General features: G+C 35.8%; 1 protein-coding gene across 10 annotated transcripts in view; it reads right to left on the bottom strand.

The window, feature by feature from the left end:
• Positions 1 to 20080, bottom strand: part of MIPOL1 (mirror-image polydactyly 1) — a 195814-nt gene that overhangs the window by 95797 nt on the left and 79937 nt on the right. For all 10 annotated transcript variants that reach the window (XM_035539326.2, XM_035539331.2, XM_035539327.2 and 7 more), the window contains one exon: positions 4601 to 4708. In XM_035539326.2, coding sequence (XP_035395219.1) covers positions 4601 to 4708 — 108 coding nt within the window. The remainder of the gene's footprint in view (positions 1 to 4600; positions 4709 to 20080) is intronic.

The following is a 20080-nucleotide window of genomic DNA, read 5'->3' as shown; positions in this document are numbered from 1 at the left end:
GCATCCTCACTGGACTATCTACAAAATACTATGCACTATAGATTTCCTGTTCTTGACACAATTCTTATGTGTCAGCACGAAAGGAGGTGATAACAGCTATAATTGCTTTATGACACTACTGTAGACAAATTTCTGATGGATCTTGCAGGCCAGTTTCTTGCCCATTGCTCTAAATTTATGGTATTAATAAAACCATGGAAGCATTTAGGATGAATTCTACAGAAAGCAACAACTAAAAAAATTGATTAATCAGAAAAACAAAATTGTAAAAGAAAAAAAAAGGACAATCATAATCAAAGATTACCATCCTAACAGTTCTGAAAAAGATAAATAACCTTTACAAGTTCTAATGACATCATACTTGGCTGGAGTAAACTCATTAAGTCACTAAATGGCACCTGATTTTTGTATCACCATGAAACGGACTCTCCTCTATTCTGACCGTTTGGCTTGAAAGTAAATTACTATGTCTCTTTGGTGTTTAAAGCAGATTAACATCTGCTTTAAAAATAATGTACCTCCTAATTAAAAATTACAAAATAAATCAGGCCTGTGAAAAAAAGAATTCACATCTCCCTATTTTTCATTCAAATCCAGTTAAACATTTTCTATGAATTTTCACATTATTTGTCCCACAAGACTTATTTCTTACTCTGTTTCAACAGAGTAAAGAGGACATTCACACAGGCATAATTTTTATTTTTCTTTCTGAAAATATATTACTTGGAGCTCTGTATTTCGAAAATACACACTATAAAGCCAACAATAAAATGATCCACAACAATCTTTGAATACCAATGAAAAAATATCAATTCCTCAACTGTTCTATGTTTAATTGAATCTGATATTTCAGCGTATTGTGGGAATACATTTATCAGAATCAGTAGAGACCAAACGTTAATTATGAAGGCCAAGCACAAATGAATAATCTTATGTATAGACTCTGACACATTAGAACTGCAAAGTACTCTGCAGATCTTATTTTATGAAAATGTACTAAGAGCGCAAATGTATAGGCCCTTAGGAAGCAATTATCCTTAAAAGATTTAGCTATAATTCAATCTGAAATATTATAAGAGATTTTTTTTAAATGGTTTCACAAAGAAGAGGATTATTTTACTTTAGCTATGGAAATAGGGGCCCACATGCTTCCCTGTATGACCTCTTTGCAGCTGTGGGCATTACCTGGAGGGAAGATTTGAAATCCGTCTTGTCATGCAATTAATATAATCCCCTATGACCAATAAGGATATTATAAAAATTAGGAGCACCGATTTGGCATTGTTGGACTGCATGGCCCACATCACTATAAGGAATGTTCTATCCCATAAATACATTAAATACAGAAATTTTAAACCACATCATATTAATACATCTGACAGAGGTGTCTTACCAAAGATGTACCGATGTTACATCAAACAGTAAGATGAACTGGTACATTCTAGATCTATACACCACACCTTATGTTTAATGTGTTTAATTTGGCACATGATCTTTGGGTGTGACATGGGATGTAAAAGTATGTAAAAATGAAAGTATGCAGAGTGCTTACATCATTTTTGCTATTCCCAGATCCGACATCTGTCCAGTTTACTGCCAGCATGCCTCTCCTGCAGGTAAAAACAGTCTCTCCGCTGCTTTATTTCACTCAGGAGTCCGTGTGCTGCTGGTGCCTCAAAACAGGGTAGAAACAGCCCCAGGAGCTAATATAACTAAAAATAAAGCCGAAAGCTTGCATTTTGTTTTACCTGTTAGACCATAACATATGTGGAAAGAAATAGGTTTCTTGTGGATACTGGTCTTACACTTTTTTTCCTCCTTCTGAGCAACTCACAATCGTGAGGTGATTTTAAAAATTAAGACAGAAATAGTAACACGTAGGGTTTTGTTGTTAAGAGCATTTCAGGACACTGCAGAGTCCTGAAACTCACCTTTTATCATAAACTTTTATGCCATCCTTAATCTAGCCTATCCTTATTACAGTATTTTTATCCAGTTAAAAGTATCCTTATACCACATCTGATGTTTGCAGTTCCATTGCTCCCTAAAGCAAATCTAAAGCAGATCAAGTTCCTCATCTGCCACCTATCACCAAAATACATCTTTTGCCAAACCATGTCAGAGAACATCTATTAATTTAAGAGAGTAGGGAAAAGTGAAGTTTTTTTTTTTTTAAATACTTATTTAATAGAATTTTTCCTGGATGGACATAGAATAGGTGTCTGGACTCCTCCTACAAGAGTGTAAATGCTTACATCTGGGTTAACAGTATATAGCGCAGTTTCTCACTTGCATGTGGAGATGGTTAAAGCAGTCAGTTGTTTGGATCATGGTGAAAATAAAAATAATTGTGCTGATATTTAACCCTGCACCAGAGACAAACAGCCTGTTATATTTCTCTGAAAATGGTCAGACAACCCAGAGGATGACTGGCAGCAGCAGCAGCCAAGAGGGCTGCTCAGGTCTGTACACACAACCTGTGCATAGCACCCCCACCAGCTACTGAGCAAGTACAGAAGGAAGGACGAGGCAGCTGACGAGAGCGGGATTCCCCAGGGGAGGTGTGTACCCAGAGCCCATGTTGCACCACCTGGCAGGAGGCTTCTGAGGGGAGCTCTGCTGCCAACAGCACCAGGACCAAACACCATCCAGGCCCAGAGTGCCGGTCCAACCCATGGCTAAAGAACCACTGACCTGACTTTCATCCCTACCAGCCAGCCTGTATTTTCCAGGCTATAGCTGCACTAAAAATGGATGAGAAGCTTTTCATTTAGATAACTGCTTAGGTCAGGATGAGTGTTGATATGCTGCATATCAATGCTGCCTATTATTGCCAGTATTTCATACGGGCATTTCACAGTTTTCAAGGTCAAGAATTCAACTTAACCAAGCCTTTTAAAAAGTACTCAAATGGCCCTGCCCTCACTGTAGACAACAGTAATATGAACTGAGACAAATTTTAGAGAGGTACAACATTAATAAAGTAGAACTTTACCAGAAATTTAAAAGCATTCCTTTTTTTTTTTTTTTCCTCCTCCCCCAACTCTCATCTCTAAAAGACTACGACCAATTAACCTCTAACTTTGAAAAAAATCAAAAAATGCCTGTGAGAGCCAGAAATTAAATTCTTTAAAGATTAGGTGCTGGGAGAGCAATATCAGGCTTAGGATGAAATCCTAGTAACACTCTCAACTATTAAGTCACTTCTTGCTCTGAAAATACAATTATTCTGTAAGCATTATGTCAAACAATATTAAATGTAAAAGTGTACTCTCAATAAGCCATTGATATTTTCTGAAGGAAAGAGTCTGGGCATAACATTTTCAATGACACCAGAAAAACAAGTCAGCATGCGATTAATGAAAAACAATATTATTTACTATAAGTAGCATGCTTGGCAAGCATGAACTTTTAGTGATACCAGATTCAAAACAATACTATTATTACAGTTAGAAACAGCTCTGAACATTTATGATCTCTATTTCTTGTCATCTGAGAATAGATTGCTTTCAATATTACTCACCTGATTTTGTAATATTCACCATGGATTCTGATGGCAATTATAAGTCTATAGAACATACAGCATTTTTATGTCATGCAGCCTCTCTGTTTATTCATCATACTGTTTTTTCTTTTTTTTTTTTTTCTTTTTTTAAACTGAGAAATGTCAAACTACACACAGATTTTCCTTAATTCCTATATCTTGCATTGGTTGAGTTGTTGCATGAATAACAATGTTTTCCCAACGTTAAAAAAAAAAAAAAAGGAAGAAGGAGGCAGAGGAAAATCTGTGTATAAATGAGATATGCTTGGATCTTACTGCCTACAAACAGTTTTAAAATGACAACACAGTATCAACAAAGTAACTTGCCTTTACATTTTCTCTCCACTATCCGTAAAAGAGATTTTTAAGAATATAGTGGTTGAATCGGCGTGCATGATACTTGCACATCTTACCTGGCATTTTCTCTTATTCTGGCTAGCACTGAGACTGCTGGTTATGTAGCTATCAATTCCTCTGACGTTACAATTTCTTTCTCAAAGCAGCAATAACCTGTCACTTTACACTGTCCTTTCTCTGACCCTCTCCCGCCTCTTTGCTCATTTTTATTCTTATTGACAAGACTTATTATTCCTCCTCCCAACTCCAACTAGCTACCCTTTTGCAAATAGTAGTATCAACTATGTGGTCACTAGTAGTATAGGTCAACAATGTTATTAATATAGTACACACTGCTGGGAGCAGATCAAATAGCCATGCTTTAAAATATTAGTTTTGCAAAGGTACCGTGAGGAAAATAGTTGCAGTTTTCTTCATTATAAAATGTAGTGCAAGGACAGACTCCAAGAATCTAGTGTTAATTATCAGCCCAATAATTTTGGGTATATGTTATTTTTTTCTTTCCTTTTTTTTTTTTCTTACACAAAATAAAATAAAACCATAACAGAAGGATGCTGTATCTGTGTTTAAAGAAGGGGTTGTTGGCAAACACCATAGCTCACTTCTGCCGAAATGTACACAACTGATATATGCAGCCCAGAAAGCTGGCACCAGGGGCTTACAACCTTAATTTGCCTGCAAGAAGAAATGGAGATTTACCTTCAGAGCACGTTCTTGATTGTTTTCAGCAGTCAGATGTCTCGTGTTGTTTGCTGAAGTCTGGTTCTGCTCTTTCAGATGATGAAGCTCCTGCTCTAGCCGTTTGCACTGCAACGAGGGAAGAATCCCATTAAGTAGAGGAGTGTGGGCATATTTTTTTTTTTAACAAGCCAAATGAATTAACGTAAATAACCCCATCACCATTTCTGCAGTAGAGAAAGCATCAGACAAAAGCATGTTACAATCCCAAAACAGCACTAGAGCTACATTTTTAAAATGTGCAGCATTATTCAGTTTCCTCCTAGTCCAACTGTATGTCAAAAAAAGCAAAGTTTAGTATTACATAAAGACATTTTGCATAATGTTTTAAGAAGTCTTAAAAAATTGCAAAGGTATGGGGATTAAATTCTGCTCCTAGTTATGCCAATATAATACCGTATTTTGGCTTTTATGTATTGAGTAAGTGATTATCAAGGAAGCAATACATACTTCTAGAAAAGCAAGCAAATTAAACACCCTCCTCCCAACCAGGCTTTTATAAGAAAATACGTGTGTAATTTTTATACTTGTATTTTTTTTTTACACTGAGGTTATTCTGATTTCCAAGTACACAACACATAAAAGAAATTTTAAGATTGTTTTGATTAAATATTTAATTTAATGACAAAGAATGAAAAAATTAACATTTGCTACTGTGTGCATACACAGATATACTTACTGTGGTCAGCTGATCACCTATTTTAAAGGTCAGCAAATTGTGAACTAAATTATATTTCACTGTTTCTTACAGTAACCATAAGAGACTTTGCACAGTTACTTTGGTTTAAAGGAGTAATTAGTAATTAGCAGCAGACACTGCATTGCTTTATGAAAAAAAAAAAAAGTTTTATAAACACAAACAAACAAACAAAACCCCAAAGGATGAAGGACCAGGAAGACATAGAGAAGCAGCTGTCGGACAGCTCTAGGCAAAAATACAACATTAACAGGAACATTTTAAAACAATATATTGCAAGGAAGTAGTTTGGATATCACCACCAAAAAACTAATCTGATAAACCTATCTGGGACAGAGGAAAATTCATTGATAATGAATATTTTAATAAATATCTTCTGAAAACAGTGGTAAGGAAGGAATGAGAATTATGATATATGCCCACAGGAGCGCTGTTGACTCAAATAAAAGACTTGAATATATCAGTCTCTTTTGCTACCTTGGTGACTCTGGACAGCACAGAACAGAGCTTACTAACAAGTGCATGCAACATATTCCAACACAATTTTGTACTCGGGTCAAGGAAACATAGCCGATGTTAACTCTAAAAAATTATTTTAAAGGTAACAAATCTCCCTGGAGTAGTGCATTCTCTCAGTGAGAGTTATAAAGTTCCTTAATGCAGTTTCATTTTTATAGCAATAAAATCAGAAAAAGACACTTACAAAATAAGGAAATCCAGATAAAAATGTTAAGATACATTTGACTGCAAATATTTTTATAAACTCAAGGTACTTAATGTCTATCTAACAAAAAAGCATAAATCACAGCTGTAATTCTGCAATGAACAGCATAAAAATTGTGTTTCTGCAGGCATGAAAAACAAGGTCCTAGGAAAATTACTAAAAACTAAACCCAAATTATGCTGTTTTTTTTTTTCCCCTCTAGATTTTTTTTCTCTAGCATACAGGATCTAAACATCATTAAGTAAATAAATCTACTTCTTCAGACATTATTCATGACACTCCTGTTGCTATGTAATATCAGCAGGCCTCTCACCTTTCTGCTTTGCCAATGCTCTTCTTTAAAACACTGCTCTGTAATTCCCAATTTGGCAGTATCACAGGTTTCTTGTAGAAAATATTTTATAGAATGCCAAAATCTCAACCTACCTTTATAAAAAGAATTTATATTCATACTATTCTCTTTTACAAAAAAAAAAAAAAAAAAGTTAAAATATGCTAAGAGCAAAGCCTAGCTACAGGACATGACAGAAAAAAGATCTTGATGTGTAGGGCTGGTTGCACAACTAAGAGTATGGGCACAATCTTACCCTGCTCTCCCCTGCTCTCCATTTCACTCCTGTGAAGTCAGAACAGTGAAATTAACAGCACACAGGGATCCTCGTACCATGCAGCAGCATAAAGATGCAGCAGAAGTAACATAAAACAGATGTGCATCCCTATTAACTCAGCCTTTGCACACTACATCAACCTTGGTAGCATATCGTAATTCACCTTTAACTTCATTCTCAATAAGAATGTTGATATGTGAAAAAAATGGGTATATTCAATTTGTATACTGCTTGAAACCATTTTGAGGGTATCATTGAAAGAAGTGGTGATCTCATTCGGCCTTTGCACATAAGTGTCTTAATATGTTGGAAACAATGGATTTACAGAAGATATCGCAAATGAATTATGAATCCAGATGTATTCATTCCTAGCTGTCTTGGAAGCAAAATCTTTAAACATCCTGCTAGTGCAAGTATTAAATAATACTCTTAAACAGCAATATTGTGTTACTACTTACTAACGTTTTACAATTTACAACACTTTTATACCTGAACTAATTTTTAACCATTAAAAATAGCATTCTAAAAACAAGGGCTCTTTCACAAGAACAAGAGCATATGATATTTCTGTGTAATCTTGCTGTAAAGAAAAGTTTTAAAAATAGAATTTTAAACAATGCAGTCCTTCTCTTCATTTCAGCCAACATGTTTTGAATTCTGTGTCATTGGCTGTTAGTAAGGTCCAATAAAAATAGATGTTCTTTAGAAGAACATGTGTTTTTATTGGTTCACTCCAGGGCTTTAAAATGCCAACAGCTGCAAGTAAGAAAGTGGATTTCCTTCTAAAAACATACATAAAAGTACTTTTTGGAGCACGGTGAAGAGAAGCCATCGTCCAATTCAGTACTAGCAAAAAGGAAATGTCAGATGTATCCTTTTAAGAAAGCTGAAAGCTAAAGGAAGTGTTTCATTTTAAATATTATAAATAAGAATATCTAACCAGTCACCCCAAATCTGCAAAAATTTGTACTTGCAGAACGTTCAAATAGAATCCTCTTAAAGTTAGAAACAAAATATTTTGTGCAACACAGGTTGCCTAGACATTGTGATCCGAGGTGTAATCACACACTTATGAAAGACCAGACAGTAATTGAGAAAACTGCTACTCTATCTCAGATACTTTAAGTACTGCAAGGAATATGAAAACAGCTTAGATTGATGTCAAGAATATGCCTTGATCAGAACACTGAAGACTTTGCCAAGAAAAGGATATTAAAGCCTTGGAAACGGCAGCATGTGATTTTTGAAGTTTTCACACAAAAAATTCACCAAGAATCAGCCTCATCACACACACCTGTGTTCAGAGCTCTGCAGCCAGAGAGGCAATCCTGATGGGAAAAAAAAAAGGAAGAAAAAGAAAAAAAGAAGTCCTCTCTCTTCTTTCAAATCCTAATATTTATTCCCCTCTCTGAATATACACTTTCCCTCTAAAAGTCTCCCACCTAAGCTAGCCTTATTCTGATAAGATACTTACCAGGCAGTGAACCTGTTTACTCCAGGTGTTCCTTGAGCAATAATCAGTGCCCATCTGCACAGATTTCACTAGAATGTCATCCCTTCCCAGCAACAGGCACTCAATCTTCTCTTTAACCGTATTTTCACTGTACAAACTAGTTTCTCCCTTTTAAATGCACCATGTCTTTCCAGACAAATACCCCAATACCCAGCACAGGATATATCACATGCAGCTAGACACTAAATGAAAAGCAAAGCATGTGACATACAAAAAAAAAAAAAAAAAGACTCAGACAGAAAAGAAAGGATAGACAGAAAGAACACCTGTTCTCACCATCTTCTAATTTAAACCATTAGACAATCCTTTTTTTTTTTTAAAAAAAAAAAAACATCAGCTGATATGATTTGGCAGAACCTGGATGTTCAAGACAGGCACCGGTTTGACCCTCAGCAGGTGCTGACTTTCAGTGATGGTGGGAGACCTGAGATCACCATGGGGGAAAAATGCAGGCAAACAGCAAAAACGAGCACCAACTAATGGGGATGCTGATGGAGAGGTCAAGAAGTGGACCTGGACCTGCAGAATACCACAGAATAAAGTCCTGGAGGCTCACACAGGAAGAGACTGTTAAAAGACGGTCCTAGTTCCAGGTACACAAAAGGAGCAAAGATGGAAGATAGAAAAATCAATGCAGATAACCACTTAATAGTGTTTGGCCTTTACTAGAAAATGAGGTTGCATTAACATATCAAACACAACTTTAGCACTTGTATAAACAAATCATCTTAAACATGCTGTCAGCTTATCAGCATTTTCTTCTTTGACTTCTAACTACAACATATTAACATGGTGTTACGGTGCCCGCCACATCTACACAGATAGATGAGTAATTTTTGGTCATTACTTAATGGGATTCTTCGGTGATGTGTTCTAATATTAAAAAGTAAAGAGATTATACAACAATAAAGACAAATCCACAAGCAATTGGAGAGAGAACATTAATAGGGAAAAAGATGGAATATGGAAAAGTGTTAACATTGAGCAGAGAACCCCCCCCGTCCCACAATTTGGTCACTTGCCAGTTTATTTATGTGAAGGTAACGCCTATCCCTACAGACCTCATGTAGAAGCATATTTAACTCTGAGTTACTCAGGTCAATCAGGCTGTTCACATACTTTGAAATAGGCTTAAGTGTTTTGCTACATTTGTGACCCTGGCTCTCATCTCAGTTATATTGGGTGGGTTGCTCATTTTGTGTTTCAGTGCAGATTTGACTAAGAGAAAGTGTACTGTACCACCCATTGGCTGAGAAATCAATGAAATGGCTGGTTAAGTGCAGAATAAGTTGAATATAACAGAGAACTATACTACCAACTTACTACAAATACAGTCTTGGTGGCTATTTAATCCTGTTACTTCTACACTTGCTTTTAATATTACTGTATAACATACAATATTTTCCTTAGTCTCCATTAAAAGGAATTAGAATTAGCCCCTTCTGAGGTTATGGCGATATGCTAGCAAAATAAAAGAATCAACTTATGTAATTTATATGTTAGGAAAAAAAAGTTAATACAGTTTCAGTTAATGCAGATTATAGGGTCAAAGTCTAATGAAACAAATTTACTCGGACTAATATGAGGCCAAATTTTGCAAAATTCTTTCCTGAATTCTGAATTACATTTGTATACATTAATTTGATTACAAAACCAAAAGACAATAAAAAATATCTTCATAAAAAATTATCTATCATCCTTGTCAAAATCTGCAATGCCAATAAACTTATGAATCAGCACTGGTATAAACACACATGACTCCACTGATAAGATGGCTGAAAAAAGGGATAGTATAAGATGGAAGAACTGCAATAAGTTTGTTCTATTCTTGTACTCTTCCTGAAGTCCGGATTGTTGTCTGAGAATGGGGTCATGGTGGTGAGCTGGGTGGATCTTTGGTCTGATCTGATCCAATCCAGTCAGTTTTAAGTACTTTCTGTAGTTTAATAATAGATCTAGTACAGCTTCCCACACAGTTTTACTCTCTCATTGAACTAAAGATAACATCTTTATTCAAGTAATACAAAAATCAAAAGTGAGTGTAAAGTCAACTACCATGGGTCAGCTGGTGCATTATTACTTTAGTGCATACAGAAGTCTTCACTTTAAGCTGTGAGTAATCCATTACACTCTGTGGACATTTATGCATGAAGATTGTCCTAAATAGGGATCTCAATTAGTGAAGTAGTGAGAAATAAAACCAACCTAATTCCTACTAAATAACTTAGGAAAATGGTTTCCATCCTCTAAATTATAGTAAAGCAGGAGTTCATTTAAATGACAGATGAACTGTTTTCCAAATTGCATTTTTCCCTTTACGTATTTTCAACAAAACACTTTCCAACAAAGTAAATGACACACAGTATCTTGATGGAAAATGCACAGCTACCAGTAAAAGCTGAGCTCCTGGGATACCAACATCCTACTACACAGCATACTTTTGGAAGTGATATATTTCAGATACATTTTGAGATTAGTTAATGAACATCCACTGCTATGAAAAAATGAAATACAAATAATTAACCTACATATCATACACACAAAAAAAAAAGAAAAAAGAAGAATCCTGTCTACTTTTTCACCTGTTATTTTAAGCTGTCATCTGTGGTAACATGAGTACAATAAATAACAATAGCTGAACATACAGGATTCAACTGATTGTACTTTTAGTTTATTATTCTGTTCTCCTTTTCCTATTTCATGTATAATGATCCACACTTTAAAGTAGCTCCCAGCTCAAGGATGCCCAACAAAATGCAAGTGTTCTCAGTTTGACAGCTCTTCTCTCCCTCTCCCCCACGTATTTTATTTTTTTGAACAGTCTGCCCCTTGTCCCAAATTCATCACGATTTCCGGAGAGACAAACATCTTGCGCCACTTGGATGCTACACAACTCTTTCCTTTGCAGACAAAAATAATACCAAAGTGATCCAGTCAAAACACAAGCCAACCTTTGGTGTCACTGTGAATTATGTACTTTGAACTGCAGATGTTTGGAAGCACTTATATTTATACAAATAGATTTTATCCTTTTTCTTCTAAAATAATCAGTTAAAGAGAAATAAAGAAATAAAGGAGTTTCTACATAATAATCACTAGAACAATTTTTTCATTAAATTATAATTTTGAATTTAGGCTTTCAAACCTCTGAAAGAAAATACTTTCCTTCAAAGTTCTGGCAAACCATCACCAAATGTGTTTAAATGATTATTTATACAATGCCCAGCAGCTTAGAACTACTAGGATTTCAAGAAAGAAAAGTGTTTTTGTAGAGCTTAGGCCTCAGAAACATATGCATCTTAAAACAAATTATATTATATTAGCAAGAGAAACACATATGCAAACACCTCTTTCTGCAGTAGTGCAATGGTGTCTTGTCCCATCAGAAGCCATCAAAAGAAACGCATTAAAATACAAATGAAACATTTTGGTCTTCTCTGTCATTATGAGCCAGTTGGAACCTGCAGCATTAAGGCAGATAACATTCTGTACACACGACTTGGTTTCCTCCTACCATTACTCTTCCTTTATATTTCTGAACACCTGAAAATGCAGCAAAACAAGCTGTCATTTTCATTTGAACAGTTAAAGGAACTGTAAGTGCACAGACATTCAGAAAATTCAAACAATTAACTGTTTTTACTCTTCATTTTATATTAACTGTAATGTGCAGCTATTCAACAGCACTGGCTAACCCTATGATACTCCTCCACACAGCTTCATTCTCATTATATTTTTACATTTCCTATTGTTCTTTCAGCAATGACATTTCAAATATCAAGACAAGTTTGATCTACTTCTTGAAGAGCTCAGTGCAGTCAGGCTTTCCTAATCAATGACACTCATAATAGAAAACGTGCTAGATGAAAAAGGAAAACCTGATGCTCTTCAGCTCTGTGTAATTCACCGGTCATTCAAGCAGGGTTCCTGTGCTGGCTGTGCCACTGAGCTAGCCTGGCTCTGCTGAAGAGGGGTTGTGACTGACTCATCACCTACAGGAGGAAGCAACAGTAGAGTTGCTGAAGCCACATAATTCGGTTGCCTTCACAGTTTGCTGTAACCCTCTGCATCAATGCTCCTGATAAGAACTTATTTCATCCCATGCTTGATTCAGTTACCTAAAAATTGGTGGCTAACATTATGTGGGAAACCTTAGGTTATCAGAAGCACCTGCACAGGCCTGGGAAACATGAGAAGGTAGGCCTATGGGAGAACCACTGGAGGCCTAGAAGCCAGAACACTGCCTGAAATGTCATTAGACATGCATGTTTAGGCAAAACTGAGCCCTTCCACAGCTCCTGATGCTTTTCTTAAGTGTTCTGAGGCCAAGCAGGATTGTGATATGTGGCTTGAAGGTCAGGAAGGCTGGCTTCATCAGTTTGGACTGTCTGGCAGCCATGTCAACTAGTGTAAAGCAACTGTGTTATGATAAACAATGGTACTGACTAAACAGAAAGATACACTGGTTAGATACGAATAAAATTTTAAAACGTGGATGCACAATCATGTAGGAGTTTATATATTTAATATCTATTTAATATTTTTCTTGCTATTTTATCCTTTTTAATTCCCATAGTGAAACATCTGATTAAAAAAAAAACAAAACACAACCTGATTGCGTATTAAATAGCCCTACAAGAAATGTTCCACTGAAGCCAGTCAGAGCAGCTGAATATTAAAATACTATACTGATCTTCTTTTACTAAAGGTCTCAGCACTTTCCAAGTCACAACAACTCCCACATACTTGTTCACACACTGTTTTGAAAGACAGTGCTAACCTCTGTGTGATTTGTTAGCACAATGAGCTGTAATGTTATGAAATGGGCCACTGCAGTCACAATACTCAGTAAATGCAGATAATCTAATATACTGTTGATTTTCTGTCTTCAGTTACATAGGGAGAAATTCCACAGTAGCCAGCCACCTCTTCATCACATGGGCTCAAAAAATAACATTATTCTCCTACAGATTTGTAGATCCTATACACATTCTTTCTAAAATGGAAATATAATAAAAGAAAGGAACATGAATTTTGAAAAACCATGAACTTTTTTTTTTACTAGCTATTTTATTTTTTTGTTCTATTTCTCCTGCTTTGTTATTGAAGAAGGAAACACAAGTCATCCCCCTCCAATTTTTCTTTAGTCTCTCCCTCCTTTGAATCCAGCATCTTTCCTCCTTTCTTTTGCACTGCAGAATGTTCACACACTCCAATTCTCAATTCTCATTTTGGCCTGTGTGAGGTCTATTCCACTGCACTGTCTCATTTTTGTCTACTTTTTGATTCATCCAATTCCTATAAATACTCTCATTATTATGCAAATTTTCTCAATAATTCTTCTTGTTTAATTATATGAGTGCTCAGAGATGTTGTAACACCTGATGAACACTGACTAATCAGTTTTTCCATCACTTTACTGAAATTAATAAATAGGACTTGTTTTATGGGATGAAGAATTAACATAGGAAGTTTAAAAAGCTTACAAGATCATGTCAGAACTGGCATTACTACACCTAAATCCTTTGCTTTGCTGACTTGACCAAATGACACCGAGCTATTGCGTCCTGTGGCCACGTGTTTTGCTGGCTCCTCAGCATAGCCAGTTCCATTACAACCAGATGGTCCGTGGCCAAGAGACGGCTTGTCAAACATTTGACAGATAGCTGATAACTGCTTTTGTTTAAAACCTTTCCCGCATCCCCATAGTGATAGTACTCAAAAATATACATAGTAGAGTGGAGGCAGGCAGTGTTGACTGATACACCTAAGTTTTCAGCAACGTCAGCTACCAAAGACGTATGAAAAGAGAAATTTTAGAAATGGTGGAGGATCAGGCTGAACATCCTAGTTCTAGAAATTCGAAATCCAATTCTCAGATATATGCAAAGCACTCAACTGCTGACAGAGGCATGTTTTTAGAAACTGTCACCTTGTTTAACTGAACATAACCATTATTAGTTGACAAGAAAACAAGATTTGGTAAACAATCTGTCATTCTAATGAGGTGGTTTTCAAATAATCTTCAATGGATTTTGTTAAAATCCATATGCAAACAAGACTATTGTCTAAACCTTAAGTTGGCATTTACAGCATAAAAGGACAGGAATACTCCTGGTCCAGTTTTAAATATCATCACATTATTTCAGAAAATAGTATCATGGACCACTGCATGGAAGCCACGTTTTTTTTAATCTCTTTATTCAGATACTGTAATCATGGGACTGCAGATTTTCATTGCAGTACACAGTATCTGTTTGTCCTGCTAAATACTGTACTCTTAATTGAGCCATCAGTTGCTTAAGTGGCAGTTCTTCAGTTTTTCTGTTGCATGTAATGTGTTCTCCCAAAATTTCTTTACTGTACAATAAAAGCTGCTTTAAGCTAGAGATTATGACAAACTAAAACAGCTAACTAGGTAGGTGACAGCACAGAACTCTGCAGATATGCCAGGGACAAGAAATAGCTTTTGAATAAATGACTTAAAGTCAGAAGTAGTTACTCTTTTCTCCAAGGAACCAACGAGCTGTTTTAGGAAACCTCAACACTAAAGATCACAAGTACCTGAAAGCAATATTAGCATTATAACAGCCTGCAAACAGGTGTCAAAATGAAGTAACATTATAAATCTTCATATTTCATTGTGAAATCAGTTTCTCACCAATGCTGAAATCTAGGTAATAGCAAATCTATAAAATTCATGTTTCAGACATCTTTTCAAATTTGCTTATCTGCATTGCAAAGTGGAATAAAAATACTCAAAAAATCAAGAGCTTAACCAGCTTTGCAAAAGCTTAAATTGACTCGCATGTCATATGTCTGATACAGAAGACAATGATACCCCACAAAGAAATGCTTAAGAAAGTAAATAAAAGCTCTGCAAAACTAAAACAAAGCCACACATTTCTAAGTTTTATATTGCTCAGTTTCAATAACACTGAGAAATGTCTGCATAATTTTGGTACATGAATAAGACTTTTCAAATATTAAGTAGTGGTGGCATCTAAAAATTTGAACACTGTAACAAATTATTTTTAGCTTCACTGAAGTGTTTTGCAGGGATTGATGTCACTCTTCTCAAGAGCATTCTATACCTTGATTATGCAGCCTTGAATTAACAGCCACATAAAAGCCTTCAGATAAGTCACAGAAAAGCAGGAATGCTTAAACCTAAAATCAGCTGCATTTGACATGTGCAATTACCAACACTACCCTCATCCAACTCAAAGCTTCCTGGCAATTCCATCCCTCGTGTAGAGGATAGGACACCGTAAGCAGAGAACTTTTAAGAAAAACACAACGATAGAAGAATGTTATGACAAATCCTGAAAGCAAAGTGATGGAACTGCCTGCCAAAATAAACAAAACAGATAAACGCATGACTACCGCTGAGAAGTGCCTGGATACCATAGAAGACAACACACGTGACATAAAGAGAACATGTAACAAGATGCACAGCTGCTGGCTAGCCCTACAGTAGAAAGTAGGCTGATGATTTTAGTACAAGGGATTAACAAGGATTTTGCTGTTTCTTCTGGGAGGTTTGTACTGGATGCTTTCATTTTCACAGTGAGATTTTCAAGACTAGCTTTGCAGATTCAGTTAAAGTCTTAATATTTTGATTATGAATGGGACCTCAAACAATGAGGCTGAAAAAATCCTTGCAGACTGATAAAGAACACTTTTCTCAAAGCTACAAAAGAAGTAAACTCACAGATAGGTGATGTTCATGTCTGTCCTGAACACAACGAACAAAGTTCTTTCAGACAAAAGAGTGAAAGCTATTATTTCCTAACATCGCTGGGAGCTATTAATACAATCTCTGACTGAGGTATAAGATTACTCATCATGATTAGAACATGACCTGGAAGAAAATCCTAACTGTTGGTGACAACTTATATAATGCAACTTCTGGGAGCACAGTGGCCATAACGATTCCTCTGATATAGAGCTCTACACCACAGCAGAACTTTTTTTTATTAACTATACTTAGATTTATATGTTTATAACAGCTAATTCATTAGCTAGAACTAATGTTAAAACTCTCTTGCAAAAGGCAGTATCAATTTTATGTTATCAACAACACAAAGAAGTATCAATAGTATTCAGAAGCATTACTGCTTCTGCATTCTACATTGTCCTGTATCAGTACATTATACCAATGTAATATTCTGTATCTAGCAACTTACTGGGAACACATATTCTGTATTTCTGATACCTCCAGAATTGCAAAAAGTTGCTCTGGTTTTATGGTTTAATACAGTTCTTTATCCACATTTTTTTTTCCTTTTTGGTATAGCCAAAATGTTGATACTTTCCACAATCTCAGTTTTTGTGAGGGCCTTTAAATAAGCATTTCTACATATTTGAATTGTGTCATTTACAAAAGTATTTTCAACATAAAAGTAAACTATAAACTGGAATGACTTTTCTTTTTTTTTTTTTTTTAAACTTTGTGTATACCCACAGCATACTCAATAATAAATACACCAAAAACACTACTGAAAGGAATGGCAATAAAACAACATCAGAAAGCATTAACAAGTTCCCTGACAACACTATCTTAAAATTACAAGCCCTCCACATGCAATGCATGCCCTTCATTTACAACAGAGGGTAACAGAAGCTAAATTTTTCTTCTTCTCAAGCAACTAAGCTTGAAAAATAATAAACAGTGAATAAACAGAACGTGAAAAAGAGGGCAAATCCTAGATACTCACCATCTGAAGCACGAAACAGTAAAGCCATACAACAAACAAATTTAGGCATACTTGGTACATGAGACACAGATAAATTAAACAGTGCTACTGTGAAATCTTTCTTTCACAAAGAGAATATTCATGGATTTTCTTGCCCCTTCCCCCCCCCCCCCCCCCCCCCCTTTTGCCAGGGCCACTAAACACTGTAGACCAGAATACATAAATTGACTTCATCAAGTCTAAGGACTTCCAGAAACTGACTAATGGCTTCACAACCAAATAAAAGGTCACGATGTACAGATCAAAGGAAGAGGGGAAATTGCAGTTATGGTATTTTGGTTACCTGCTCATTTAAAAACAAATAAAAATCTAGAAGGAAATCAAAATTACAATAATGCTTATGAAGTCTTACACTTTCACAATGTACCATTCTGCTGTAAATAAGTAATGACCTTAGCACTACTACAATCACTTTTCCTTACATCCTCTGTTACTGCCAGACGTAAATTTCCTTACTCACCACCAGTCTTTATAGCTTAACACACATCCTGAATAATGAGGATGACTGAGGAGGGTGTTCCAATGCTAGAATATAGGTGAATATTTCATTTTAGAGACTCTGGGATAAAAAATAAATGAAGTCAAAAAAGAGTAGCTCTATTCATTTGCCTTAGCTCCACGTCCCACAAAATTCTCAGTCAACTACTGATGTTATGGTAGTGCCATGATCAGAACTGTATCCTTGGAAGATATCTTTATTGCCCATTTAAATCCAAACTTTTTATTCTTCATGTCAATTTATTTGTGATCTATTATACTAGTTCAGAAACCTGGCTCTTGCTGAAGGAACAAAATTGATATATGTCTTGTGGACAGATCCAAAATCTTCATCAGAAAAGTCTGCATACAAAGTAGTTAATAATTTTCAAAGTAAAAAGGCTGAATAAGAGCATATTGGAAAACTTCCTCCAAAAACATTGATAACTTTTACTTCTTTTTAGGTATTTTTTAAAAATCTAATTCTCCTTCTTGAAGTCACCTCTTGTACTTCTATCCTTAATTCTATTTAATAGTCTATCGGAGCATTAATGTAACTAATTTTAAAATTATTTTCTTGAATTAGAAGGATTTGTTTTTCTTTTCTATACTTACAAACAATGTACCCTTGAACTTTTGTCTAGAGTTCTCAATGACTCTCAAAGATCTTCACTGAAAAAATGTAATCTGCACACTGCTTTGCACTGAGAGTGCAATCTAGAATTTCACTCACGTCTCTATTTAATACAGTTTGATTTGCACCAAGGAGTGCCCTCTCCACAGCACAAACTGGATTCCTTTTTTGATTAAAACAAACTTAAAGATGCACTCCAGGAATGCACCTGGTGCACTCTGAAACAAATGGGTATTTACTTAGTTCATAGATCTAGGCTACAGTCAGTCCAAACTAAAAACAAAATGAACCAACTCCTCATCCCACCAAAACCAAAACCAATCCAATTCAACCCATTAACACCTCCCAACACACACACACACAGAATTGTGTTCACGTGGATCTCAGATGCTGGGAACTAATTGTTTCCTACTCCATATCCGTTCTTGTTCCTACTACTTGCTCACAGAAGCATAACCAACAGCAAAGTTGCAATTCTAAGCATTTGGTAAATGGTAAGAGGGTAGTAGCAAGAAGGGAAATGCAGAGGTCAGACATATCATCCTTTCCAGACTCCACATTAAATATCAATATTAAATATCAAGCACAAAATCTCTCCTGTCAGAGAGAGAATTTTTATGCAAACTCATCTGGGTACCCAAAATAACAGGTACTTTTGCAGAAATATTTCTCAGGAAGTTGCCTAACAAAACCAGCTTTTCAAACAGAAACATACACATGGATATTTTTAATTTCTAAGAAAATCAGAGATGTTTTAACCAACAGGTAAGCAAACCAAAAGCGAACTTAACACTCAGCACCTAACTTGAAACTGTAAGGCGTTAAGTCCCATGGAAAACTTCCTTTAAGTACCTCTAAACAGTTTTGGTACTTACAGAATTTATTGCATGCACAATCATTCAGTCTCCTCTTCAGAGGGAATACTGTTTGAATTCTGCTTGTATCACATTGAAAATTTCATCTGTGGGTTGTTGCTATTGAAACAGGCGATCAATAAGCATACAAAACATTTTCTGCTCTTTCATCCCAGAGTTTTGACATTAAATATTTAAATTAATTCTAGAAATTGGCTTGGAAGTCTAAGCTGTGTGAACCTAGAGCTTAGCACTATGATAGAAGTGTCAAACAGCAATTAATCAAACAAGCTTGCATGGAAATTTACTGTCATTTTCAAAGGGGTGAGGAGTTTCTAGGTACTGAAGAGAAGATGGATGTTCTACTGGAAATTCATTAAAGTTTACAATTAAAGACACAAGACTTGATCATGCCCTCAAATATCATGCAGACATGTATTTTGTGAATTCTGCACAACACACTGTTTGCAGAGAAACAACAGGTGATTTAACAATGCAAACAATCATGTGTCTCGGCACCATTCAGCCAAAACCTTATGGCAGTAAAAAGAGGAAATGTAGTAGCAATTAAAAATTTGCTTCATAAATCCAAAAAGACAAACTGTAATCCCTCTCTTCAAGGAAACACTGCATTAACATTTACATATTTACTCATACTTAGCATTCACGGACTAAATACAAAAGTTAGGTATAAGAGCTCCTTAGAGTAATTTCCTCCAGATCCTCCACACTCTCCCACTAATGCCCTACCATATGAACTGCACTTCCAGCTGTGAGCATCATCAACTCAGAAACTACACCACCTCATGCAACCAAAGGTTTGCTGAAGTCAGACTAAGGAATATGCTGGAAGACACTTTTACTAATGAAATGCTGGCTCCAGTGAAGTCAAAGGGAGTTTCATTCGCTACTAACACCTGACTTTGAAAAAATTGCAATCTCTGCTACATCAGAAGACCAACAAACATCACACACACCAATGTCTTCGAATATTCTCTGTCTAATCTCCTATCATTCTCCCTGAACATCTCACCTCTCATCAGCTTTCTTATTGCTTTGAGAACTGTGTGTTATATACAAGGATTAAACAACATAACAGAGAACCATGATGGAAACTTAAATAGGCATTATTCTTTTGGGGAACATTCTACGCAAATCAGAATTCCCAACGCAAG

The sequence above is a fragment of the Cygnus atratus genome, chromosome 5, assembly GCF_013377495.2.
Source record: "Cygnus atratus isolate AKBS03 ecotype Queensland, Australia chromosome 5, CAtr_DNAZoo_HiC_assembly, whole genome shotgun sequence".
Taxonomy (NCBI): Eukaryota; Metazoa; Chordata; class Aves; order Anseriformes; family Anatidae; genus Cygnus; species Cygnus atratus.
This window is presented reverse-complemented; position numbering and strand designations above follow the sequence as displayed.